Raw genomic sequence first — 19914 nt, forward strand, 5'->3', positions numbered from 1 at the left:
TACCGTATGAAAAGGATTTAATCCTCCTCCTCCTCTTCCTGATCCACCTTCCACTCTATCTTCTATATATTTTTTTTCATTTTATTTAGTTACATGTTAAAATTTTTCATCCTTATGCTATCCTCTTCTTCCTCTCTTTATCGTTCTCCTTACCATCACTTATTTTTTCTACCTCTATTTCTTATCTCTCCTATCTTCTTCTCCTTCTCTTCTTCATGGGTTTGTTACTACCATAATTTCTCTTATCTCTCCTATCTTCTTCTCTTCTTCATGGCTTTGTTACTATCATAATTTCTCTTATCTCTCCTATCTTCTTCTCTTCTTCATGGCTTTGTTACTATCATAATTTCTCTATCTTCATCATTCTCATCCTTCTTATCATTCTACCGTTCCTCCTCCTCCTATACATTCTATCTCTACATCATTTTTTTTTACCACCACAATCTTTCCACATGATATAATTTTTTCTTTCCTTTTCCTTAATTACATCTTATAATCTCGTCTTTATCCTATCTTCTTTTTCCTCTCCATCACTTGTCTTTCTCTTTCTCTATTCCTTTTCTATGTCCTTCTCTCCTCCTCTTCCTTCTCTTTCCCTCTCCACACGATTTTTTTTTCCTTTTTCTTAGTTACATCTTATAATTTCGTCTTTATCCTATCTTCTTTTTCCTCTCCATCACTTATCTTTCCCTTTCTCTATTCCTTATCTCCTCTCCTACTCCGCCTCCTACAGTTTCTTTCTTCTCTTCCTCTTCCATCTTACCTCAGCCCTTCCTCAGCATCCTTCCAGCCTATCCTCCTCCTCCTACATTTTCCCTCCTATCTCTTCACCATACTCCTCAACGCCACTATCTTTCTCCCCTTCCTCCATCTCACCCCTTTCTCAGCATCCTTCCTGCCACGTGGTTTTCTCTCCCTCCTCCACCTCCTCCCGTAAAAGTGGTGTTCCAGCCGTCATCTCCGCGGCCAAGGTCATGAGTGTATAATTAGTGTCTCAGGGGCGGAAGGAGAGAAGGAGGAGGAGAGGGGAGGAAGGGGAAGAGACGGCGGGACAAGGAGAGAGAAAGAGAGACCTGAAGGAAATCAAGGTCAGGTAAAGGTAAGATGATTAGTGGAAAGGATCGTATCAAGCTTTTTTGGTTCTTTTATCGTTTCATTAATATACAAACACGTTTTTTCTTTTATGTTTTTCTTATCTTTGGAAACAACTGAACGGAATGACAGGAAAAGATAGGCTGATTAATAACTAGTTTTCATTCTACATTTTTTCGTTATTTTTTTTCTTTTAGTATTCGAATGCCATTTCTTTTGTCATTTGTTTTATTTTTATTATACTAAACAAATATACCGTATGAAAAGGATTTAAACACAGGGAGAGCTAAGGCGATTAATACGGAAGGTTTATATTCTGCTTACCATATTTTTTTTTTATCTTTATTCAAATGATTCGTTTTCTTTGTTTCTTTTTATTTTAGGGGACAATCATATGAAGAAAATTGGAGGACACGAATAGGCAAGTTGAATAGGGAGGAAAGTTTTTATTCTCCTTTTCATTTATTTTCTATATCTTTCTTTAACACAACTATCATTTTTTGTTATTTTTTTCGTTCGTTTTCGTTCGCTCACTTTTCCATCTTAATTTTTTTCTCATATTTCCATCTCAATTTTTTTTCATATTTCCATAAGTTTTTCCTTCATATTTCCATCTCTTTTTTTTTTCTTCATATGTTACGTATGAATCGTTTTTTGGACCAAACTGAACATTTCTATTTTTTTTTCAGGTATTTTCTTTCTTCCCTCTCAAACTTCAACCCTTTCCCCCTTGCTTCTCAGGCGTAACAAAGAATCCCGTCTTCTGTGTTCACGATGAGGCATAACGATGGCTGTTTCTCCGTGTCATGATCCTTCACTTGAGTATAAAGATTTTTCACTTCCTTCAACGTCTCTTTTTTTTCATTCATTACGCCACAATATTACGACTTTCACTTCTACAATTTTGAGTCTTCACCTTTCCGTCGTTATTTTCATGCTGACAATGGAGTTTTAATTTTCTATAGTACTTTTTTTTTTTTTACAACACAGAGCACCTCAAGGACAACAAGAAGAAAATGTAGAAAAAAAGGCCGGCTATATTCAGTTTATTTTGCGGTATTGTTTGTTTATCGCTGTTTTCAGGTCAATCAGTTGTTTTTTTTTCATTTTTTTTATAACTAAGTCTACTTCGATTCCTCCTTATCTTATCCTATCTTTCTTCTCCTCCTATTTCTCCTTATCTTTTTCCATACTCCTTCCCTTCCTTTTGTTTATCGCTACTTTTAGGTCAATGGGTTTTTTTTCATTTTTTTTATAACTACGTCTACTTCCATTCCTCCTTATCTTATCCTATCTTTCTCCTCCTATTTCTCCTTTTCTTCCATACGCCTTTTCTTCCTTTCGACATCCCTCTTCTGCTTTTCTTTCCTTTTCAGCATTCTCGATTATCTTACCCTCATCTTAATCTTCCTTCTCCTTCTCCATCTTTTTCACATCCATTTCCTGCACTTCCCTCCATTCTCTCTTTTCATTATTCTCTTCTCCTCCTCCTCCTAATCTTGCTTCTCCATCGTCTCCTTATCCAACCTAATCCTTCTCTTCCTTCATCTTACTTCACTCACTCCTTCCTCAGCATCCTTCTCTTCCCTCTTCTCTCTCCATCTCCTCCTCTTCCATGCTGGCGTACCCTGAGACTTGCTTGGTTTTGGTTGTTTCAGGTTTTCTTATCTTTGTAACGTAAATATTGTATGGGATCGTGTTGTTCCCCTTCGTACATTAGCTAACGAGGGAAAGATAGCAATCAGGTAGTAAAGCAGTTAAGCGTCCTATCATTACTAGTACCGGGCGACTGTCATACCTGTGGCCGTTAACAGGTGTGTGTGTATACCTCTCTCTCTCTCTCTCTCTCTCTCTCTCTCTCTCTCTCTCTCTCTCTCTCTCTCTCTCGCGAAACCTCAACCTTATATAGTAGTTCGACACCGCAAACCACAGTCTAGCCGAACGTCTCTCTCTCTCTCTCTCTCTCTCTCTCTCTCTCTCTCTCTCGCGCTCTCTCTCGGCGCCGGGACGGGATCGTGTAACAAAGAGCGAGCGAGCGATAGAGAGAGAGAGAGAGAGAGAGAAAGGGGGGATGGGGGTTGAGGAAGAGGAGCAAGTGGTCCCATGTGGAGTTAAGTGACTGAACAGACAGAGAAGGGTGAGAGAGAGGGAGTGAGGGAGAGGGAGAGGGAGAGAGAGGGAGAGGAGGGAAAGAGTACTAGTTGCATACATAAACATACATGCAAGTTGAACATACATACATACATACACAAAGCTATGTCTGGGATGTAGGAATGTGTGTGTGTGTGTGTGTGTGTGTGTGTGTGTGTGTGTGTACCAACCGACACATCCCGATTAATTAACAACTTCAAAAACTGGACTGAAATATGAAAACAGATGAAACAGGAACGGTGGATGAACAGGCTTGGATGTGATTGCATGTTGGTGGATGCTGGGTGAAAGGATGATGTGGGTGAGGAACAGAGATACAGGTGGATGAGATGATAACAACAGCCTGAATGGATGAGTGGAAGAAAGGGTAATGTATGAGTGGATGAAAATAACACACGATATCGCGGATGGATGGGTGGATGAGAGGAGAAGAAAAGAGTGACTGTCATGGATGGAAGGATGGATGAGAGGAAAAGAGAAGTGGATGAAAAAAATAACTCGTGAATGGACGGGTGGATGAGAGAAAAAGAAATGAATGGAGGAAAGTATAACACAACAGCATGGATGGAAGTGTGGATGAGGGGGGAGGAAACGGGTGGATAGACAAAGAATACAACATGATGAAGTGGAGTGGATGTGACAGGGTGGAAGAAATATGGAAATTCACGTGACGCTTTTTTTATTCTGAGAGAGAGAGAGAGTAATGGGAACACGATGGAATGCTCTGGTAGGCTCATGCGAAATACTTAAGATGGAGGAGGAGGAGGAGGAGGAGGAGGAGGAGGAGGTACTACTACGACGGGTGTATTGCGAAGAAGAGGAAGAAGCAGAAGAAAAAGAAAAGATAAAAATTGTATGATAGAAAATGAATGAGGAAATGAGAGGAGGAGGAAGACAATGAGAAAAAAACAAGAAAGATGAGAATGAGGAGGAGGAGGAGGAAGAGGAAGAGGAGGAGGAAGAAGAGAAGGGAGTGGAGATGGGTATTGCAGGCTCCCTCTCGTCTTTCAAGGTCACCAACATCACCACCACCCTTTCTCTTCCCTCATTTCCTCTGTATCTCCTTTCATTATCCTCCCTTTCTCTATATCCCCGGTCATTATCCTCTCTTTCTCTATATCCCCTTTCTTTATCCTCTCTTCCTCTATATCCCCTGTCATTATCTTTCTCTCTTTTCCTTTGCATCTCATCCTCTGTTTTGCCTTCCCTTTCATCTCTCTTCCTTTCCATCCCTTTCCCTCGTGTTCTCTTTTTTTCTTATCCCTTCCCTTGCATCCAATTCCCTTATCCTCTGTTCCTCTATAACCCTTTTCATATTCCCTCCTGTTTTCCTTTCCCTTTTCTTTCTTCTTCCTCTGCAACCCTTTCCTTATCTTCTCTTCATCAGCTTTCCCCTTTCTTTCATCTCTTACATTGCATTTCTTTAATTTTTTTCCCCTTTCTCAGTTTATTTTCCTTATTGCTGGTTATTTTGCTTCATCTCTCTTCTGTTTTGTTATCATTTGTTTCACACACACACACACACACACACACACACACACACACACACACACACACACACACACACACACGCCTATACACAGAACACCCTACAAATACCCCTTAACCCTCTTACAAACAATCCGATCCTAAGTTACGGCACTTAAAGAGTTTCTGATCCTCTCCACCGCAGCACCAGCGCCTCGAGAACCTGATTAGGCCTAGGTGAGGGGAGAATTACTAGGCCCACACACCTGCCACCGCGCCCTCAGGCCCCTACCGCCCCTTCCCTTCCGACCCCTTCCACCCTTCCCTGCCCCCGCCCTTCCGTCCCCTTCCCTTCAGCTTCCCTTAATAGGCACGTACAAATTGAGCCCGTCACGATAGCCTAAAATTTAAGTGGGTGTGGGTGGGAAAGGGTGGAGATGGGTGGGAATGGGTGTGGAGGATGGGTGGCGTGTGTGGAGGGAAGGGAAGGGGATGTTTGCGTGTGAAGCGGGAAGTGTGTTTATGTTTGTTTGTGTATGTGTGTGTGTGTGTGTGTGTGTGTGTGTGTTTTACGCAGGTATGTATAAACCGGAAGCGAGTGTTTTAGTCACGACAACAAAACAAACGAGAAAAAAAACACCAACCTGGAAAAAAAAAAAACTAGAGAAATACACGAGACTGAAAAAAAAAGAAAAAAAAAAAAAACTTCACCTTGACTGACTGACTGACTGAATGAACAAGCGAATAGGACCCTGAGTGTGTGAGTGAATGAATGAATGAATGGATGAGACTTACAAAGACGACAAAAGAACTCCAACTCTGCCAAACAAACAGACAAGTCGAGCTACACGAAGTCAACGGTTGGGAGAGGCGGCGGGAGGTGTGGGTGGCGGCGGCGGCGGCGGTGATGATGGTGGTGATGATGGGAGTGGTGATGATGAGGGACAGGGATGGGAGTGGATGAGATAGTGGTAATGAAGTAGTAGTAAGAACAGTAGTAGTAGTAGTAGTAGTAGTAGTAGTAGTAGTAGTAGTAGTAATAGTAGTAGGTAGAGAAGTGAGAGAGAGGGGAAAAGTAGAAGTGTAAAGGAAGAAAGATGGAAAAAATGAGAAAACGAAAGCTGAGAAGATAAGGATAGGGAATAGAGTGGAACAGCGGATAAGGGAAGCAGAGATAGATCTTAAATGGTACAAATATAAATACATGGTTTGAGGTCATATGGGGAACGGGAAAAAAGGGGGAAAAAGGGAAGCAAATAAGGAAAGGAGAAAGGGAATGACTTATGAATGAGGGCAAGGAAAGGAAGATAAAGGAAAAGGTGTCAGGTAAACGAAGGGAAGGGAAAGGGAAGGTAAGAGAGGAACAAAAAGGAGAAAGGTAGAGGCATGGGAAGATGGGTAAAGGAGGGAAGATAGATAAAGGAACGAGGCAGGAGGAGGAAGAAGAGGAGGTGGGAGGAAGGAAGAGGAGGGGGGCAGGAGAAGAAGGTAAAAGGGGGTAAGAGAGCTAAGGTAAGGGGGTATAAGGATGGAGGTGAAGAGGGAGGGTGTGGCTAAGGGGGGAGAGAAGTAAGGAGAGTAAAGGGGTGGAGGTAAGGGGGTAAATGGGGGGGAGGGGGGGGACGCGTGGCCAGCAGGGTGTCAATCACAGAAGCCCCTCGTCATGCCCCCACAGAGCGCCCCTGCACCCTCTTCAGGCACTCACACGCCCCCTCCACCTCTCCTTCAGGCCCCTTCTACACCCCCCTCACCCTTCCTCCACAATGATCAGGAAGAGGGAACATCTGGCCTCGAGAGTAGATATGGAGGAGGAGGAGGAGGAGGAGGAGGAGGAGGAGGAGGAGGAGGACATACGCCTCTGCAACATCTGGTCTGGTCGTCACCCATCAATGATCTACCAATAACGACCACCACCATGACCTACCACTATCATGACAATTAACGCGTTTAGTCGTCCTTTCTATGCTGCTACGACCCTGACCACGACGACCACGACGACTACCACCACCACCACCATTACTTTTTTTTTTTTTACAGCTAAGGAGACAGTTCAAGGGCGTAAAGAAAATTAAAAAAAAATAAAAAAGCCCGCTACCATTAACACCATCTCCATCTGCTCCACCCATCAACACCTACACATCAATTTTTACCTTCTGAAACACATATCCACGTACCCACATAAAACTCCACATATCCACATACTGCCACATCCTCCTCCACTTAGCTTATGAATGTATGTATGTATGTCCCTAACAACACACACACACACACACACACACACACACACTAACCAACCCACACCCACACACACCTACGCCAGGCCTATTTACGACTAGCATGGCGCCTTGTCTGTCTGTCCTCTCTCTCTCTCTCTCTCTCTCTCTCTCTCTCTCTCTCTCTCTCTCTCTCTCTCTCTCTCAGGTGATAGGTAGGTAGATACAACTAAAATAATCCTCGGTGGCCTTTCCCCGTATCTCTTTTAAGGAGGAGGAGGAGGAGGAGGTCGAGGAGGAGGAGGTGGAAGAGGAGGAAGCCAATGTCACGTTGTTATTGTTCTAGCTAGATAAGTGGACAAGGAGGAGGCGGAGGAGGAAGAAGTGTGTGTGTGTGTGTGTGTGTGTGTGTGTGTGTGAGAGAGAGAGAGAGAGAGAGAGAGACGGAGTGAGAACGCATTTAAATCACGGTGTTACAATTCTTCCTACCTCCCCCCCTCTCTCTCTCTCTCTCTCTCTCTCTCTCTCTCTCAACAATAAGCCTACCCTCCCTTCCTCCCATCACGTGACAACTATGGGACTGAAGTGACAAATTATATCGCAAATTATCACCGTCCTGAGCAAACAAAATTTTTTCACCTCCTTTATACGTCTGCAAAGCCCTGGTGGTGGTGTGTCCCTGCCCCTCCCTCCCTTGTGTAACCCCTGCCCCTGCCGTGCCTGTCCCTCCCTTCCCTTTGCCGCCCCGCTGGAGGCCTCCGTATCATCCATGTTCCCTTCCTCTCCTTTTCCGACCACGTGTCTTCTCTTCTCTTCCTGTGCTCTGATTCTTCCGTTTCCTTCGATTCGTTCTTGTTTTCTGTAACGTCTGATGGTTCTGCTTCTTTCTTTTCTTGTGCTGTTTTTGTTTAGTTATCCTCTTCCTTCTATTTTTTTTTCTTTCCTCATCCTCTCTTCTCTTAATTTTCTTTTTTTTTCAGTATTTCAATGTGTTTCTGCTTATTCCTTTCTTAGTCTGCTCTTCTCTATCTCCCTCTTCCTTTTCGTTCTCTTTCTCCCTATTTTTTTTTCAATATTTCAGTGTTTCCGATTCTTCGTCCTCTTCTTGTATTTTCTCTCCTTTTAATCTTCCTCTTTTTTTCTCACAGTATTTTAACGTTTCTGCTTTTTTTTTCGTCCTCTGTGCTCTGACCTCTATTTTCTGCCTCCTCCTCGTCTATTTCAATATTCAAGTCTACTTTCCATTTGCTCTTTTTTTTCTTTTACAGCAAAGGAGACAGCACAAGGGCACACAAAAAAAGGAAACCAATAAATAAAAGCCCGTTACTCACTGCTCCTGTAAAGAATCCGAAGAGGTGACCGAAAGAGCAGTCAGTTACGTGTGCTTGTCTTAGCCAGGTCCTCTCCCATGCCCCAGCGCAATATATTTACTACCATGCGCCTATACTATATCCTGCGTCCCCTATGTCCTCTTCCTCTCCTCACCACATCCCAGCAGAAATGTTATTACCCATGTCCTTTAATCCTAAAATCCAGAACACGTGTCCCGTTCCGCCCAAACTCATCCCATTAGGCTCAACTACCGTATCCTTTTGCATGTCCTGCTTCCCCGACTCCCTTTCTTCCTATTTTTTTTTCCTTTTCTTCATTCCTGTCGCTTCTCTAATCCCTCTACTCTTCATTCCCCTCTATTCTTTCTCTTCCTTTCCCTATTTCATCTTCTTTTCCTTTCTTCCTTGCATTTCTTTCTTCTATTTCCTCTACATTCCTATTTTTCCCTTTTCTTCATTCCTGTCGCTTCCCTAATCTTCTCTTCCTTTTCCCTCTTCTCTTCATTCCCCTCCATTCTTTTTCTTCCTTTCCTTATTTCATTTTCTCTTCTTCTCATTTCCTTTTTTCTCTCTTCCTTGCATTTCTTTCTCTCTCCTCTTCATTCCCTTTTCTTCTATTTCCTCTACATTCCCTTCCCTTCTCTTTTGTCCTTATTTCTCTCGTTATATTTGCATCCATTCTCCCTTACTCTCTCTCCCTCTTCCTCTTTCTCGCTATTTTTTTTCTCAGCTCCCCTTCCATTGCGTTCCTTTCCTTTCCTTTCCCCTCCTTGCCTTACTTCCTTCCCCTCAGGGCCATAAGAGGGGAACCATCACACGTGCCCCTACGACCCCTCCCTCCCCCCCTTAACCCCTAACTGACATAAGAAGTGTCACCCATATCCTCTCCCTCCCCCCTCAGGCGTGTGGTCATGGCATCTGGCACACCCGCGTCTCTCTAATGCCAGGGTGTCATCTTGGGTATGCCCCCTCCCCCTTCCTCCCCTGTGGTGTTAAGGGGAGGGGAAGGAGGGGAGGGGATATCTTGCTGTGTGTCTCCCTTTACACCGCTTCCTGACACCTCATCCTCTTTCTTCCTCCCTTTTTCTGCATTCTTCCTTTTTTATCTTTCTCTCTTTCTTCCTGGGTTTTTTTTCTCAGCGGGTTTGATACTGAATCCTCTTTTTTTTATACTCCTCTTTCTTCCTTATTTATTGTTTTCCTTTCGTTCTTTTCAATCGCTTTCTGACACTTAGCTCTAATTCTTTCTCTTTTTAATACTCTTTTTCCTCTTATTGTTCTTCCTCCTCCTCTTGACCGTATCTTGACACCTAATCGTTTTCTTTATCTTCCTTAATCTTTATTTTTACTCCTCCTCCTCCTCCTCCTCCTCTTCTTTTCTTCCTCTTCTAGTGTTAACTCGTCTGTCTTCCTCCTCTTCCTCTTCCTTCCCTTTAAATGCCTTTGTTCTTCTCGTATCTTTTCTCTTTCCTCTTTCCATTCTCCGTTTATCTCTACCTCTTACATCCCCCCTCCCCCCCCCCCTCTCTCTCTCTCTCTCTCTCTCTCTCTCTCTCTCTCTCTCTCCAGGCACACGTCACCTCCATAATGACAGTGGCGTTACGGCGTGAAAGTGACCATCCCGCGTGTTAACCCTTCCACGCGAGCTCATAAAACGGTACTCTCTCTCTCTCTCTCTCTCTCTCTCTCTCTCTCTCTCTCTCTCTCTCTCTCTCTCTCTCTTCCGTTCTCCTTTCTCATGCTCTTCCTGCTTCTCTCACTTTTTCTGTTCTCTATTCCCACTTTTTTCCTCCTCTTCCCCATTCTTTCCCTCCACCTCCTCCTCCTCCTCCCAGTCTTCCACTAAATCACCTATCTTCTCTCCCTCCTCCTCCTCCTCCTCCTCCTCTTCCTTTCCCTCCTCGTAATCTTCCGGTACCTCACCTCAATCTTTCCTCTCGTAACTGATGTTCTTCCTCCTCCTCCACCTCCATCTTCCTTCCACCCACTCTTCCTCTCCTGCCTTATCTTCCTCCCATTCTTCCTCTCTTCCACTTACTCCTTCTCACACTTCTCCTCCATTTCCCTTCCACCTCCTCCTCCTCCCCTGCCTTATCGTCCACTCACCTCCCTCCCACCTATTCTTCCTTTTCCACCTCATCTTCCTCCACCTTTCCACCTTGTCTTCTTCCCTTGTCTTATCTTCCTACCATTTCCCTTCCACTCTTCCTTCCTCCTCCAGCTCATCTTCCTCCTAATTTCACTTCTTCCTCTTGCAGGTTACTGATGCTCGTGCCCTCTCCACTCCTCCACATCCCTTCCACCCACCTGTCCCTCCCCCCTCCTCAAGGCCACAGCACACAGGATCTACATACATCGCGTGGGGTCGTGTTTTCACTTATTCGGTAAATGCCAAAAATGACTCTGCCCTGCTGCATAATGGAAGGGGCCTTGTGTACCCCTGGAGGAGGAGGAGGAGGAGGTAAAGCATCAGTTAAGAGAAAGAAAAGAGACAAAAGGTTTGCAGGTGAAAGATTAGGAAGAGGAAGAAGAGTACAGAGATAGTGGGTGGGAAAGGAAGGAGAAGAGGAAGATGAAGAAAATGAAGAAAAAGGAGCAGTAGAAGAGAAAAGGTATATAAAGAGAACAGGGTGAAGAAGTAGATGGAGAAGAGAGGTGAGAATAGGAAGAAGTGGAAGATGGGTGGAGGAAAAAAAAAAAAAAAAAAAAAAAAAAAAAAAAAAGCTGAGGAAGAGACGCAGGAATACATGGGAAAGAACGGATGATGCAAGAGGAGGAGGAGGAGGAGGAGGAAGGGCGGCGTCCAGTTCGCCCGCTCCTTTTTTGCAGTTTCTCTTACATAAATTTGATGTCAGGTGAGATTACTGTGTCTGGCTTACTTCTCTCTCTCTCTCTCTCTCTCTCTCTCTCTCTCTCTCTCTCTCTCTCTCTCTCTCTCTCTCTTGAATGCGTGACAATGCCCTTTTTCTCCGTCACACAGGTGGTAAAAAAAATAGGTATTATCTTCAGGTGATGTCAATTATTATTAGTCATTTAATAGAAGTAGTAGTAATAGTAGTAGAGGTAATAGTTCATGTTGTAATAGTAGCGGTATAATTAGTAACACGTAAGACTAAGTACAGAAACCTACGTCACTCCTGGCATACTACAAGACTTAGGAAGAATGTTGGTGAAGCCTTGTAAATAATAAGGAGGGAGGCTTACGATGTGTGTGTATATGTACGGTGTGTGTGTGTGTGTGTGTGTGTGTGGTGAGTCACGGGAGCTAACGAGACACCTAGGGCTCAGGTAACCAGGTGATAAAGCCGCCAGGTGAAATGTATGGAAATGTAAAACGCGAGAAAGAAATGCTAACAGAGACGTGAGTTGTTGTTCAGTGTGCGCGGAAATTGGATGCTATTAACTCAGCGCTAGAAATAATTACTAACCGGGATGTGTTTGATGGGCAATCTTTTAAGTCTAATTGGGAAATAAACAGGCTGATGTATTTTCATAATCATCCGCCAGTCGAGTCATCAGCGAGTATATCAAATGATGTTTATCTTTAATTATCATGTCAACTGCACGGCCTCGTCACTCGAATCATCCACTTGAAGGAAAAAACATTAAACAGGTATTTTTTTACATCATCGCCGGGTAAAAAAAATACTAATATATCAAATGGTGTTTATCTTTAATCTAACCTTCACTTTGACATTTTCCTAAACTCACTCCCTAGAAATTATATATAGGCTACGTAATTATAAAAGACGTTAAGGAAATACACACTAGCAAACGCACGAAATTTAAAGGGAACATGTTATTTTCATTTATTCACCAACTTCACTCACTGACATGCTCACTCATTCACTCACTCGCTTCAACAATCGCTCAGTCATGCAGTCACACAATCGTTCAGTCATTCACTAACACTTTACTTGCCCCTTCAGCCACACAATCATTCACTTATTCACTAACTCACTCATTTACATTCATACAGCCATTCCCTCACACAATCATTCACTAGCTCACTCATTTACATTCATGCAGCCATTCCCTCACGCAATCATTCACTTACCCACCCACTCACACAATCATTCACTCACGTAACCACTCATTCGCTTCCACAATCGTTCCGTCATTCACTAACTCACAAACATTCGCTTAACGTACACAACCACTCATTCATCCACTCGCTTACACAGTCATTCACTCCCTCACACTCACAACACCGATGGTAATGACATGTGAACAGTGAATCACCACTACCCTCACCACCACCGTCAACACCATCGATCACCATATGTACGGCAGATGCAAAACGTCACTCCACACACCTGCCGGTTCAGCTCCACACCTCGACACACCTGCTGGCGCGTTCCACTTCACTACATGGCCCTCGCCACGTGTATATATACTAGGTCTCGTTTACATGGGTAGAGTGCAAGAGTATTTTAGGTGAGATAGGATTAGATTGGATTGGGTTGAGTTTGGGTCAGGCTGACTTGGACTGGTTTGGGTTGGGTTAGGTTGGGATGCGATGGGTTGGGTTAGGTTGGGATGGGATGGGTTGGGTTGGGTTGGGTTGGACTGGGTAGGATTGGGTTGGGCTGGACTGGTTTGGGTTGGGTTGCATGATTTGGGTTGGGCTGCATGGGTTGGGTTGGGTTGCATGGGTTGGGTTGGATTGGGTTGCATGGTTTGGGTTGGGCTGCATGGTTTGGGTTGGGTTGGGCTGGACTGGACTGACTTGGGTTGGGTTGGACTGGTTTGGGTTGGGTTGCATGGTTTGGGTTGGGTGGGATTGGGTTGCATGGTTTGGGTTGGGTGGGATTGGGTTGCATGGTTTGGGTTGGGATGGGCTGGTTTAGTTTGGTTTGATCTGGTGTAATATTTGGTTACATTTCTTCTTTTTCGTGAACTTTTATTACGAATACTTTAATTATTAATCAAAGAATACTTAATTTATACATTTCTTTCATACTTTCCTTTTAGTTGTTTTTATCTTACTTCCTTATCACACACACACACACACACACACACCATCCTTTCCACACCCCACACACTCCACGTCCCGTAACTCCACGCCACCACCATCACCAGTAGCCCCTCCACCTCCCGCCTCCACTCAATCAGCATCACCACCACCTCCACCCATCCCTCATCTCCCTAACAAGCAACTCCAGGCACCTCCACTCATTCATCCATCCACATATCCCCCCCCCGCCCATCCCTTCCCCACTCCACCCTAGGCGCCCCGTCGTGTCTTCTGCCTCACGATAACGAAACGGGGCGTGATAAGGTGTGTGTGTGTGTGTGTGTGTGTGTGTGTGTGTGTGTGTGTGTGTGTGTACATGAAAACACCTCCCCTGCTTGACACGTGCCGCCTCTGCATGGACAACCCCTTCCCCCCATTTCTCCCCCTTTCTCGCTTACCGGACTTTCGCTTGATGGTGTTGTTGTTGGTGATGGTGACGCTCTTGCTCTTCTTGATGCGCAGCGAGCGACGCATCGACCGCACGAAGTTGTCCCCGTACTTCATGGTGACGGCGGCTGACGGAGGTGTCTGTGGCCGGAGTCTCACAGGGGGTCACACGCACGCCTCAACTGGTGTCCGGCGGCTCTCACGGGTTCACGAAGCAAACGGACACGTTAAGGGTATTAAACAAGGCGAGGGGCGTGGGCATGGACATCACGTACGGCTGACTAGTAGAGGAACCGCAGGCGTGGATGTGGGCGTGTGGGCGTGGGCGTACGGACGTGTGTGTGTGTGTATGTGTGAGGGGACGTGCCGCTGGTCTGACTAGAATACACGATGAGGTTCCTGAGTGTGTCCTCACATGGGGAGCAGCACAGCACGCAGCCTCCACGGAGTCTCCTCGCAGCGGGCAACACTCACTCACGATTCACGACTCACGGTTCGCGGTCAATCCACAGTTCACGAAGTCTCAGTCCCCGAGGTAACTATCCGTCCACGGGCACACGGCGGGCAGGGGCCGCGGGTATGGGGGTGGGCAGGTGGCGGCGGCGGGGACTCATGGTGGTGGGGGACGAGGGAGCCACTGAGCGGGGCAGCGACGCGAATGCTACCAACACCACTGACTGCGGACGACTGCCAGCCGCTGCTCGCCGCCCCCCCAGCAGCCGGCAGGGTTGCCAAGGCCGATGTTTTCCCACACGATTGGGCTGTTTTGGATGGTCCTCCGTGGGATGGATTTGGGGTCTCGGGAGACTAGTAACGGGTTTGGGGATACTTAATCCCACGTGGTTAGTAGATTAGAAATGTAAAAAATTAAGTAAACGGGCGAACATCGACGAAAAAAATTGCTTAAGCTTCAGTTCTCTATATATAACATTACAAGTTATTTCCTTTTTACTTATTTTTTGCAGACTTTCTTTAATAGCCTTTCTACTTCATAAGAATAATCAAAGGACCAGCTTCAAGAACACGGTACTAAATTGCTCTATTTATCGACATCTTCTGGTCTTCTTTTAAGCGGAGGGGCGCCTTGCAAACCTTCTTCCTTATCTCAATCTGCCCTTGATGAGTCTCCTGTACTGGCAATATAACAAAGCACAATTTTACGTCATTATCAAGTTGGGCTACTTTTGACGTGGAAGTCAGCGGGTCACCACCACTACCTTGGCAACCCTGAGTACACTGTGGCCCCGCCTCAGCCAGCCTCACCACCTCCACCACCACCACCACCAGCCTCACCTCCACCGCCACTCGCCCGCGCACGCGCACCGCCACCCTCCCGAACAGAACTATCACACGTCCCTCACTTGACGCCCGAAAGGACTAATAAACCATAATAACCGCCCAGCCATTAGCCTTTGCCGCCCCCCCCCCCTCCCGCCCTTCCCCTTGGCCTAGGCACGGGAAGCAAGGGGAGGAGAGGGGAAGAGGGGGAATGGAGGGGAGGTCGTTGGTAGACAGATGGATGGTGAGACTGTATGAAGTGGAGGAAGATGGGAGCAAGGTGAGGGGAGCGGTGGGAAAGGTAGATGCTGGGAAGGGAAGGATGGGTAAGGTAGGTGATGGGAAGGAAACGGTGACTGACTGTGATGATGGGGAGCGAATGAAGGAGTGGCGAGGAGCAGGAGTGGGGAGGGTGGGAAAGGTAGGTGATGCTGGGAGAGGGGGAGGTTAGGTAGGGTAGGAAGGCGAAGGAATGGGGGAGGGGACTGAATGGGGAGGGGGAGAGGGAAATGGTGGTTAGGAGGAAGAGCAGGAACAGGAAGAGTTGGATGGTTGGGTGATGTTAGGAGATGAGGTTAGGTAAGGTAAGGAGGGGGAAGGGGACGGAGTGGGAAGGGGAGACTGAATAGGAAAGGGGAGAGAAAATGATGAGAAATGGTTGCTAGGATTGGAGAGGAGCGGAGCTGAAGCAGGACGGGGAGAGAACTTGGAGAAAGGTGGGGAGAGGAATGGTAGCAGAAGCAGGAAGAGGAAGGGGAGAGAACTTGGGGAGGATGATACATGTAGATACATGTAGAGATTGAATAAGTGGAATGATGGAAGAGGGGAATGAGGATACCGGAAGGGGGAAAGGGGTGAAGCGAAAGGAGCCTTGTGTATGGAGGGAATAGGGAAGGGGGTTGGCTCTCCTATACCTTGCACTCCCATACCCTCACTGTAAGACCCTCTCCACGCACTCCAGGTAAAGACGACACGCACTTCAAAACATCAGGATTAACAGGTGAACACAAGAACACGTGAACAGGTAAGTGCCCCTCCCCCCCCCCCCCGTTACTCCCCCCTCCCCCTCCCCCTCTCATTTTCTATACAGCATCTCCCTCCCGTCATTAAAGTTTCCCTCCCCGTTTCCTACCCTCTCCTCCTCTTCATAGTGTTTCCTCCACTGTTTTCTCCCCCGTTCCTCCTCCATACAGTTTCTTCCCCCTTCCCCCCTTCAAAGTTCCTCCCTCTTCCCCTCTTTTTACAGTTCCCTCCCCCTCTCTTTATAGTGCCCTCCCCTCTCCCTTTCTTTACGATTTACTCCCCGTATTCTCCCCTTCCCCCTCTCTTTATACAGCTTCCACCCCTTTACTCTTCTTTCTACAGCTTCCTTCCCCTTCCCTTTAGTGTCCTTCCCCTTCCTTCACACAGTTTCCCTTCCGCCTCCTCTTTACACACTCCGCCTCAGTCCCACTCTCACTAATTTGCAGGGAAAGCTTAAATATTCTCATTACCAAAAGGACACACTGCCTGATTTTTTTTTTTTTTCCTTCTCGGTCCTTGCATATAATTACTTTTGGTGGAGGAAGAAGAGTAGATGATGGAGGAGGAGGAAGGAGAGGAGGAGGAGGAGGAGGTTGGGTATATTCTTTAATTAACTCTGACGAATATCATACAATTTAAATGCTAATGTGATAAGAAAAGTGAAGAATGAGTGGAGGAGGTGTTGGAGGAGGAGGAGGCGGAGGAGGTGTTGGTGGAGGAGGAGGAGGAAGAGGTAGGGATGTGATGTGACTGACTGACGCTCACAAATCTCTCTCTCTCTCTCTCTCTCTCTCTCTCTCTCTCTCTCTCTCTCTCTCTCCATAAATCTGTTGTTTCTACCGCGCCATCAGTCTTCGTTTTGGACACAAACACACACACACACACACGAAACATTTGCCCCGTGGGAAACACAAGGAAAGAATTAGTGTACATGTAACACACACGCGCGCCCACACACACACACACACACACACACACACGACACCGCAGTCTACCACTTGACACCACAACAAGCACCACTATCTATCACCACCACTATCATCACCACCACCACCACCATCACCACCCATCAACTAAGACTCATAAGAGAAGAGGAATACCCAAATTAGGAGATGGGAAGAGAGGAGAGCGGAAGGAGAGGAAGAGGGGAGAGGGAGAGGAGAATGGGGGGAGAGAGGAGACATGCGTAGAGAGAGAGAGAGAGAGAGAGAGAGAGAGAGAGAGAGAGAGAGAGAGAGAGAAGGAAAATGGGGAGGTAATGAGGAAGAAGGAAAAGAGCGAGGGGAATGGCAGAGAGGGAAAGAGGGGAAGGAGAAAGAGGTGAAGAAAGGAAGGGGAAGGAAAAGAGGAAGAGGATAGAAGAGTAAATGAAAGACAGATGATGGAGAGAAGCCGAGAGAGAGAAAGAGGGAAGGGGAAGTAAAGAGAGGCAAGGGAGAAGGAGGGAGGGAGGAGCGAGAACGGAGAGACTAGAGAAGGGAAGGGAGAGGGGAAGCGAGAGGAGTGGGGGTGGGGGGGGGGGGGCGAGAGGGGAGCGGGGGCGGGGAAGAGAGACAGACAGACACAGTGAGGGGAGGATGAGGTCACGTGGCGGGTATGTGTGGAATGCGTTGCAGGGGATGAGAGAGAGAGAGAGAGAGAGAATGGTGGGGTAGGGCGCCGTCGCAGCCACTAAGAGCAGCATCCTCCCACAATGCATCTCTCTCTCTCTCTCTCTCTCTCTGCTGATTTAAACATTTCATGAGTCATTCTTTCTTTGCGTCACTCACTCACTCATTCACTCAATAGCTCGCTTACTCACGTGTCAAGGTTGACACACACACACACACACACACACACACACACACACACACACACACACACACACACATTATGGCTTCACTCGTGCGCACATATACTCGAAAGAAAATACGTGTAAAACTTTTCTTCCTGACGTTTTCTTTTTACTTAACCTTGGAGAGAAAACACAGAGAAGAAGAAGAAGATAAAGAAGAGAGGGTGATGAATGAAAAAATAACTAAGGGGAAAAAAGATGACTAAAGGACCTTATTACAAGACGCCCATTACTAGGAGCCTAAAGGGATGATTTTAAGGGACTTTTAATTCCACCTCAAAACAAACTGGTGAAATTTGTTTGTTTTTACGCCCTTTATATGAAGTGCCATTCTCTAAGTGCCAAGGAGAGTTGTGACGGCACCTTCTACCTCTCCTTCCTCCTCCTCCTCCTCCTCCTTCAAGTCCTCGTCCTGAGCATTTCCTCTCTCCTATTCTTCCTCTTCCTCATTGTTTCTACTTCTATTCAGTTCACTTATATTATCTCACATACCATTCTCTCTCACTTCTTCCTTCCTTCCTACTTGTCATACTCCTCCTCCCATCATTATCTTTCCCCTCCTCATTGTTATCTTATGATTTATTTTTATACTACTTCTTATTAAACTTATTTCCTTCTATCCTTTCTCTTACATAACCTTCTTCTTCCTGGTAACTTGTTTTCTTCTCATTATTCTTTTTCTTCTAATTATCTTTGTTATAATTTATCTCCTCATTCTCTCTTCCTCTCCCCCTCCTCGTTATTAATCATTTTTCTCCTCTTCCTACCATCTCTTTTACTTATCTCTCTTCTTCCTAGTTATCTTTCTCATTCTCATTCCTTTCTTCTCTTACCGTGACCCATGAGGACAGAGGATAAGGGGAGGACAAGGCCGAAGGGGAGGACAGGAGAAGACAGAGCAGGGCAGGACAGGAGACACCAGGGGGGAAAGGGGGGCAGGGTAAAGGTGAGGGCTGGAGGTCACACGTGGTGGCAGGGTTACTGACCTTGCCTGCCGAGGTCATGTTACAGGGAGGTTAGTTATCTCCTTGAACTCTCTCTCTCTCTCTCTCTCTCTCTCTCTCTCTCTCTCTCTCTCTCTCTCTCTCTCTCTCTCTCTCTCTCTCTCTCTCTCTCTCTCTCTCTCTCTCTCTCTCTCTCTCTCTCTCTCTCTCTTCTGTCTCTCTCTCTCTCTCTCTCTCTCTCTCTCTCTCTCTCTCTCTCTCTCTCTCTCTCTCTCTCTCTCTCTCTCTCTCTCTCTCCTTCCTCCTCCAACCGTGCATACTCCTCCTCCTTCTATTTCTCCTTCACCCGCAAACTCCTCCTCTTCCTATTCCTCCAACCGCATTCTCCTCCTCCTCCTCCAACTTCCTCCACGCTATGTTGGGTGTATTATTTTACCCCGTCTTTTCTATACTTGAATATCATATTTGTACGTTACACTTATTCTTTGCGGTTTATATCATACTTATCTTTCCTACGAATATTTTATGCTTGTTTCTTATATTTCTTTTTATACTTTTCTACTTTATCTTTTTCTTTCCTTTTTTTTTTCTCTTCATCCCCTTCCATTCCTTTCCTCCCCTTTCTTTTTTTTCCTTTTCTGTACATTTCCTACCATTTCTTTCTTACCCCCTTCCTATCTTTTCATTATTCTTTTTTTTCTCTTCACCCCCTTCCTTCCTTTTCTCCCTTTTCTTTCTTTTTCCTTTTCTGTACATTTCCTACCCTTTCTTTCTCATCCCCTTCCTATCTTTTCATTTTCATTTACATTCCCTTCCCTTCCTTTCCATTCCTTTCCTTCACCTTTTCTCCTATCCTTTCCTTCTTCTGTTCCTTATCAAACCTACACAAACATTAATCTCACTCCTTCCTCCCATCTTCTCTTCTCACCTTCCCCTCACCTTCCACACAGTCAGTACTCACCAGCACCTTCACCTCTACCGCATCTTCACCTGTCGTAGCTCACCTGGAAGACAAATACAGGTAATTAGTTCAACTGGCTACACACCTGAGGACTGAGCTTAAGTTACCATTACCATGAGAAGGGGAGGGATGGGGAGGTGAGGATGGAGGAGATGAAGGTGAAATGGAGAGGAGATGGGAGGGATGCGTAAGGGTGACAAAGGAGAAGAGAAGAGA

The 19914-nt window shown here is 45.9% G+C and overlaps 1 protein-coding gene across 2 annotated transcripts in view; it reads right to left on the minus strand.

Annotated features, from left to right (window-relative positions):
• The window catches only part of LOC126985398 (centaurin-gamma-1A-like), a 116746-nt gene extending 102271 nt beyond the window's left edge, over window positions 1–14475 (minus strand). The window contains exon 1 of one of the 2 annotated variants that reach the window (XM_050840206.1): window positions 13670–14475. In XM_050840206.1, coding sequence (XP_050696163.1) covers window positions 13670–13775 — 106 coding nt within the window. In that variant the 5' untranslated portion in view covers window positions 13776–14475. The remainder of the gene's footprint in view (window positions 1–13669) is intronic. The other variant, XM_050840215.1, reaches the window with a different exon arrangement.
• Between the last annotated feature and the right edge of the window lie 5439 nt (window positions 14476–19914).

Source organism: Eriocheir sinensis, chromosome 5 (assembly GCF_024679095.1).
Source record: "Eriocheir sinensis breed Jianghai 21 chromosome 5, ASM2467909v1, whole genome shotgun sequence".
Classification (NCBI taxonomy): domain Eukaryota; kingdom Metazoa; phylum Arthropoda; class Malacostraca; order Decapoda; family Varunidae; genus Eriocheir; species Eriocheir sinensis.